At 16.1% G+C, this 8561-nt stretch overlaps 4 protein-coding genes across 4 annotated transcripts in view; 2 read left to right on the top strand and 2 right to left on the bottom strand.

Moving 5' to 3' along the window:
- Positions 1 to 1277: 1277 nt before the first annotated feature.
- PGSY75_0608500 (putative proteasome subunit alpha type-2) lies at positions 1278 to 2251 on the top strand (the record flags this gene model as incomplete). The annotated part of the gene is made up of 2 exons (XM_018784667.1): positions 1278 to 1386; positions 1653 to 2251. The coding sequence occupies 2 exons, from the start codon at positions 1278 to 1280 to the stop codon at positions 2249 to 2251; spliced, it is 708 nt and encodes a 235-aa protein (XP_018642721.1).
- A 1180-nt stretch (positions 2252 to 3431) lies between these two features.
- PGSY75_0608400 (hypothetical protein) lies at positions 3432 to 3983 on the top strand (the record flags this gene model as incomplete). The annotated part of the gene is made up of 2 exons (XM_018784666.1): positions 3432 to 3719; positions 3951 to 3983. 2 exons carry the CDS (start codon positions 3432 to 3434, stop codon positions 3981 to 3983), a joined length of 321 nt encoding a protein of 106 aa, XP_018642720.1.
- Positions 3984 to 4436: 453 nt separating this feature from the next.
- PGSY75_0608310 (putative sorting assembly machinery 50 kDa subunit) lies at positions 4437 to 5795 on the bottom strand (the record flags this gene model as incomplete). Its single annotated transcript, XM_018784665.1, has 1 exon — positions 4437 to 5795. One exon carries the CDS (start codon positions 5793 to 5795, stop codon positions 4437 to 4439), a length of 1359 nt encoding a protein of 452 aa, XP_018642719.1.
- Positions 5796 to 6720: 925 nt separating this feature from the next.
- PGSY75_0608300 (hypothetical protein) overlaps positions 6721 to 8561 on the bottom strand; it is a gene marked incomplete at both ends in the record, with an annotated part of 4098 nt that continues 2257 nt past the window's right edge. Inside the window, one exon of the mRNA XM_018784664.1 lies at positions 6721 to 8561. This exon is cut by the window's right edge and continues 2257 nt beyond it. Within this exon, the coding sequence (XP_018642718.1) occupies positions 6721 to 8561 (1841 nt within the window).

Genomic DNA, 8561 nt, shown 5'->3' with positions numbered 1-8561 from the left:
AAAAAAAAATAAAATAAAATAATAATAAAAATAAAAATATTAATAGATAAATAATAACTAAATAATAAAAAAAACCTCTTAATTACATCATTCAAATACACTGAAATGATATATCATATCGAAGAAAGTTTTGTTCATCCATTTAATGCTCACAGCCAAATAATAAAATACAACAAAAATATAATAATATATATATAAATATATATATATGACAATTTTATATATAAATATATATATATGACAATTTTATATATAAATATATATATATGACAATTTTATATATAAACCTTTTTAATGTTTTCTATATATAAAGGAAAATACTCTTTCTTAAAACGATAATATGAATACAACAATAAAAATCTTTATTTAAATAAATACATATAAATAGTATAAATTTTGTCATTAAAATATTATAATAATAATAATAATAAAAACCTTTCCAGTTTTAATATAATTTTTTTTATTTACATAATGATATCACAAAAAAATACAAAAAAAAAGGTTTAAAAACAAAATTTTCAAAGGAATATATAAAAATAACAAATAAATATTTACTTAAATCTTCTATATAATTATACTATATTCGTTAGCACACAATTCAAACTTTGATTCCTCTGAAAATATCTAAAAATAAATATATAATAAAAAAAAAAAAAAAAAAAATTAAAAAAAAAAAAAAAAAAAAAAATAAATAAATAAATAAATATATATATATATATATATATATATATATATACATACATATATATATAATATATAATATATAATATTTTTAAGGAACAATTTTTTATATTAACAAAAAAAAAAATATATTATATATATATATAATATATATATCAATTTACAATTTCATATTATATTATTTTAATTTATATTTGGCACTAATAAAATTGATGCGCATACGTGTTTAAACCTTAATTTTATTAATATGTAATAATACATATAATTCAAGTTCATATATATAAATATATATATAATATATATATGTATAAAATATTAAATATGGTATCTTTTTTATGCCAATTTGTTTTCATAAAAAAAAAAATAAAAAATAATAATAATAAATAATATATATATATATATATACGAAATATTTTATATATACATATATATATATGTTTTATTTATTATATTTTTTTTCTTTAGATAAACATTTATTTAAAAAAAAAATAAACACTTATATATATATACATATATATATTCAATTTTATTATTTTTTTTTTTTTTTTTGAATAAAAGTTTCTTTTCTTTCTTTTTCTTTTGTTTAATTAAATAAAATGGCAGATGGTGAATATAGTTTTTCTTTAACAACTTTTAGTCCAACAGGGAAATTAGTTCAAATTGAATATGCTCTTAATAGAGTATCTAGCAGCTCGCCAGCTTTAGGTAAATTTTTTTTTTTTTTTTTTTTTTTTTTGAAATTACCTGACTTGTTCATATAATTTTTATTTAATTCAAAACATTTGGCTATTTTATGTTTCTTGTGTACAATATGTGAATATATTGATAAATATATAATTGGATATAAAATTTTAATATGTACATATATATTATATATATATAATATATTTTAATTTATTGTATATCATATACCATATATAACTATACATATATTTATATATATATATATATTTTTTTTTCCCTCCATGTAGGTATTAGAGCCAAAAATGGTGTGATAATTGCTACTGAAAAGAAAAGCCCAAATGAATTAATAGAAGAAAATAGCATATTCAAAATACAACAAATAAGTGAACATATAGGTATTGTATATGCAGGAATGCCTGGAGATTTCCGTGTATTATTAAAAAGGGCAAGAAAAGAAGCCATAAGATATTCTTTACAATATGGAAGTGAAATATTAGTTAAAGAATTAGTAAAAATAATTGCATCCATAGTTCAAGAATTTACACAAACAGGTGGTGTAAGACCATTTGGTTTATCTTTATTAATATGTGGGGTTGATGTATATGGATACCATTTGTATCAAGTCGATCCCTCTGGATGTTATTTTAATTGGATGGCAACTTGTGTAGGAAAAGATTATCAAAACAATATGTCCTTTTTAGAAAAAAGATATAATAAAGACATCGAAATAGAAGATGCAATTCATACAGCTATCTTAACTTTAAAAGAAAGTTATGAAGGAGTATTGAATGAAAAAAATATTGAAATTGGTGTAGCCTATGATAATAAACCATTCAAGATTTTATCACAAAATGAAATTAAAGATTACTTAATAGAAATAGAATAAATAGGGTTTTATATTTTATGAGTAAAATATGTAAAAAATGATATACAACCAAATGGTAATAAAAATGAAAATATAAATATATAATATATATATATATATATATATATATATATATTGTTTAAGTTTTTTTATTCATTTAATGGTTCTAAAAATATATTTATAAATATTTGAAACGAATAAACATATATGCATATAAATAGACATATAATATCTTGTAAAATTTACACAAAATAGAATCATAATATTTAAATGCATATTGTTAATACATATTATATATATATATATACAATATAAATGTTATATTTTTTTTTTTCTTTTTTAAAACTTTGTGTAATTTCTTTTTTTTTTTTATTACTTTTATATATTATAATCTTGAAATAAAAAAACCCCAAAAAAAAAAAAAAAACAATATATATTCCTTACATTTTTATAATTTTTTTTTTCTGATTCATGACTTTTTTTTTTAAATTAGCAAATATTGAAAAATATGTCAAAAAGATATATAATATATATATGAAATAATTAGATTTATAAAAGTATATGATACGTTTATTTTTTTAATCGTAAATAAAAGGAAAAAAGAAAATTTTTGGTATACAAAAAAAAAAAAAAAATTCATATTATTAACATGTCCTCAAAAAATAATAAACTTTCACCTTTTTTGTGTTAAATAATTTAACAGGTTTTTTTTAAATATTTGATGGTTATATGAATGTAATGGATATATAAATGAACACAATGTATATTTCTTTTTACAACTAGTATGTTATTTCATAAATTTAGAATATAAATATTATATATATATATATATATATATTTTTATTTACTCTTTGAAATACGCAATTTCCTACATGTATATGAAATAATACACTTTTTTTTTAAGTAAATATATAAAAAGATATTTGATGAAATGATATACTTGTTTAATATTGGTAAGAATATGTTGAAAAAAAAAAAAAAAAAATGAAGTATAAAATATTATGTTTAATCCAATTCATTTGAATAACAAATAAAAAAAAAAATACATGTTTTTTTTAAGAATATAATAGGAATATATTGGCATTTATAATTTTTACACATAATAAGAAAATAGTATAATTTTTTTTTTTTTTTTAACAATCTGTTATAATATACATATATATATTTCATATATATATTTTTTATTTTTTTATTTTTTAAAATGAATTCTTTGAAGATCTTATTTTTAAAAAAGCATCAAACAATAATTCGCACAAACATGTTTTCTTTATTGAATAAAAATGGAAATCACATGTTCAAAAGAACGGCAAGTACGGAGAATAAAAATAATGAAGAACAAAAAAAAAATGTAGAAGAAAATGTGTATAAAGATAATTGCCCTAAAGGAATTAGAATACCTATAATGAGATATTTTTACGGTCTGATATTCTTAATGGCATTTGTTCCAATAACTCAGTCTCTTTATGAAACGAATAAATATTATAAAGAGGTAAGATAATATGTTATATCATAAAAAAAAAGAAAGTATACTTTTTCATAAATTAAAAGATATTATACACACAAATATATATATATATATATATATTAAATGTTTTATATAAATAAAAGACTATTAAAATTATAATTCAATATAATGAAACATTTAATTGTATGTTTTTATTTTTATTTACCTTACCTGTTCATAATTTTTTTTTTTTTTTTTTTTTTTTTTTTTTGGTAGAATGAACATTTGTATGAAAAAGGGAAAAACTGAGGATGTCAATTTATTGAATTGATTTTATTTTTTAGTTAATTTAATGAATAAATGAATAAATAGATAGATATATATATTTATAAGAACAGCGGGAAATTTTTATTCCCCACAATAATATATATAATATATATATATATAATTTTTTTTTTTTTTTTTTTTTTTTTTTTTTCATTTGTAAAATTATGTTTATATATATTTATTTATTTATTTCACATAACAAAAAAATGTTAAAAATATAAGACTTATAAAAAGATGAGGGTTTCATAAAAAAATTAATAAAAAAAATTAATATATAAATATTGTTTTAAAAAAAAATAAAAAGGATGTGTAACATTTTAAATATGACAAATATATATAATATATATATATAATATATACATATAATATATATATATATATATATATATTTTTTTTTTTTTTTTTTTTACATTTTTGCTTGCATTCCATGTGGTGTCATAAGATTCCCTTAAAATTCAAGCCGACTTGAAAAAATTTAGTTTTGTCAGTTATGTGATATAAAATAGGGTAATTGAGAAATAATTCTAGAGAAATATTTTTTTGTATATATGCCATAATTCCTATACCTGTAGATATTCTTGTATCTTTGATTAGATCATTAATAGATGAATATAAATGATTACTGAGTCTGCCTAACTGTATATAAAAAAATAACATAGGGTTCATATTTTGAATATTAAATATATATTTAAAAATAAGTTGAATATTAGTAAAGAAGTTAGCACCAAGATAATTATATGTTATTTTATAATTATTTTGATTTTTATAAAACTTATAACAGTGTTCAGGATGCCCAATACTATTATATTCAAATCCTCTTAATACTAATGAACTTCCTATACTACCAGTAAAATTAAAATTATTTAATGTAAATGGTTTGTTTTGATTATAATCATATTTGATTCCATTACTTATATTAATATATGTAAAGAAATTATTCATAATTTTTTTTACACAGAAAAAATTAAAATGGTTTTTAAAAAAATTTGCTTCACAAAATGGTAAAGACATTTCATTTTCAATTTCATAATAATAACCAGAAATAGGATAAGGTGTATAATAAATAAATTTTTGATCTGGTTCATTTGTATTTAAATAATTTAATTTATCTATTTTATAATTATATTTTATAGTATTCTTTATATATTTATCACATAATTTAAGAATATTATCTGATGGTATTAAATTTCGATCTATTCTATGTAATATTCTATTAAAATTTAATTCCCATATAAAAGAATGATTATTCTGTAATAAATATGTTTTGAATGAATTTGTTTTTAAAATATATGAACTACATTTTATATTATTTATATTACTTAAATTTGTTTCAAATATTAATTTAAAATTCTTTAATTTATATATATATGGACTTATAAATCGAAAAGATAAATTATTGGTATAAAAACTACTAACATTAGCTTTTAATTCTAAACTATTTATAGTTTTTAAAATATAAGGTATATTAATTTCAAAATCTGCAGTAATTTCTCCTCTATTATTTATATTAGTACCTATCATATAATTATTCTTTCTTTCTTTAAATATATAATCAACTAATACATTATCATTATTATCATTTCTTAAATTTACTATAGGATCCTCATCAAATATATTTAAATTATTTATTTTCTCATTACACTTCTTAATTCTTAATAATAAATCTTCTACATTATTACTTTTCTTTATATCATCAAAAATATATAATAAGTTGTTTTTCTTTATTTTATCTAGGCCTTCTAAATTTATATTTACATTTCCGATTTTCTTTTCTAAATCCCCTTCTGTGTTCATTCTCTGAATTATACAAAAAAAAAAAAAAATAATAAAAAAATAAAAAATATATATATATAAATAAATAAATAAATAAATATGTGATGATAAAAAATAAAAAAATAAAATATAAAAACATAAAAATATGTAAATATTTAAATATTTAAATATTTAAATATATTTGTATAATTATTTATATATAATATTTATTTTCATTTTCATTTTCATTTTTATTTTTTTCAGAAATTTATGTGGATAACAACAATTCATAGAGAGCCATTCAAACTACTCAAGTTGGTAGTCAAACAATTTGTAATTCTACAAGCCGATATTTATGTTATTACACAAGCGATATATATATATATATATATATATATATATATATATAAATATAATATATAGATTTTTTTTTTTTTATTGCGGCAGCGTTTATATTAATGCAACATATAATTTTTATGCAGTTATTATTTCTACATATGTAAATTTATATATAATAATATTTATTATCATTTTATATATTGTTGAAAATTAAAATAAAACTACTTTTTTTTTTTTTTTAATTTTAACAAAAATATTAAAAAGGGAACATTATAAAAAGGTGATGACAAATCAAGAAATATATAAATATATATATATATATATATATATTTATATATGTATGTATATTTTATGTGCCCTAGATTCAAAATAAAAAATATATAATAAATATATAATAAATATATAATAAATATATAATAAATATATAATAAATATATAATAAATATATAATAAATATATAATAAATATATAAAAAATATATAAAAAATATATAATAAATATATAATAAATATATAAAAAATAAACAAAAAAATAAATGATACATTTAATTTTTGTGCCCCTATAAAGGCAAAATATATATATATTTATATATTATGTTATATTTTTATTTATAATAACTCGTTCATTTTTATGATTTTTTTTTTTTTTTTTTGGACGTTATTAATATATCCACTGAATACATATAAATATTAAAAGTTGTTGAAAGATTAAAATGTTGTAATTTATTTTTTTTTCTTAAAATATTTAATATGATATTATAAACATTTAATTCACTAGTTGAGATGTTAGGTCTTTTATTATCATCAATTTTATGACACACGTTTTTATGATTAATTTTTTTTTTATTATTATTGTGAGGATAGTCATCATTATAATAAATAAATTTTATATTATTCAAAGAATTATAAATAGAACGATATTTTTCAAATGATAATATAGGACTATATTTCAAAAAAAAGTATATATATTGTAATAAAAATAAAGGATATTTATTAAGAATATTATTTTGTATACTTTTAATAGATACTTGTAATGGATTCAAATAATATAACATTAATATAGACATATATAATTGTCTTAGACTTGCTGAATCCATAATATCTTGAACAATATTTTTTATTTCTTGTTCATTATTATTTAAATCTGTTAAATTATATAATAAATGATAAATTGGATATTTTAATTTTAATTTTTTAAAAACATATTTAAAATTATATAGTAATAAATAATATATTATATTATAATATTTTTCATTATAAAAATATACATGTGTTAATAAATAAGATAAGCTATTTAAAAGTATGCAAGAAGTGTGTATATTTAATTCTCTTGTTTTTATAATATTATCTTGTTCTTCAAAATATATATCATCCATTTTTATAATATTATTATCATCATCAGAAATATAAGAAGGGCATTTTTTGTTTATTTTGTAGTGTTCATTTTTATTCACACGACAAGTATAATTATTACTATTATTATTATTATTATTACTATTATTATTACTATTATTATTACATGTATTTACATTCTTATCTCTATTAATATTATTTGATAAAATGTTATAATTGTTTGATGAACAAAGGCTATTATATATATATAGCAAATTAAAATATATTACATATATATTGTTATAGCTATTATTTGAATTCGTTCCATGATTCATATTATTTTTTATCATATCTACATCATTTTTTATTAAACATCTGATAATATATATTGAATTAATAATATCATTTGATAGTAGTTGTTTATATAAATGATTCATTTTTAAAAATATATTATTATTTATATTTATTTTAATATTTGTAATTTTTTGTTTTTTTTCATATTGCAATTTATAACAGCTAGCTATAATATTTTTTATATATATATCTTGAATTATATTAAATTTACTTATATATAAAAGATAAATAGATAAACATTTAGAATTCATTTTAAATATTTTCTTTCTTATATTTATAACACATTTATTATAAATATATTCATCATGTATATTTAATTTACATAATGTTGATAATATATAAGCTAAATGATTAATATTTAAATTATCCAAAATATTTTTATTTCTTATATTATCATAGTTATAACAATATTTATCCACATGCACATCTTTACATTTTTTTTTGGCAAATACATCATCTAAATTATTATTGATATGTGTAACTATATTATTATTTTCATAAGAGTTTGTATTTTTATTACTATATAGTTCTTTCTTTGAATAATTTAAACAATGTGATATTTGTTTTTCAGTTATTTTTTCACATGCATTCTTTTTTTTATTATTATAAGTGTCAGTTGGATTATGTGAACCTATAACATTATCATTAACATTAACATTATCATTAACATTAACATTATCATTATCATTAACATTATCATTATCATTAACATTAACATTGTCATTCATATATATATCATCTATATCTTTTGTTTTATTTTTATTAATAATTTTTTCTTCTTCTC

The sequence above is a fragment of the Plasmodium gaboni genome, chromosome 6, assembly GCF_001602025.1.
Source record: "Plasmodium gaboni strain SY75 chromosome 6, whole genome shotgun sequence".
Lineage (NCBI taxonomy): Eukaryota > Apicomplexa > Aconoidasida > Haemosporida > Plasmodiidae > Plasmodium > Plasmodium gaboni.
Note: the sequence above shows the minus strand (reverse complement) of the source record. Positions and strands in the feature narration are given on the sequence as shown.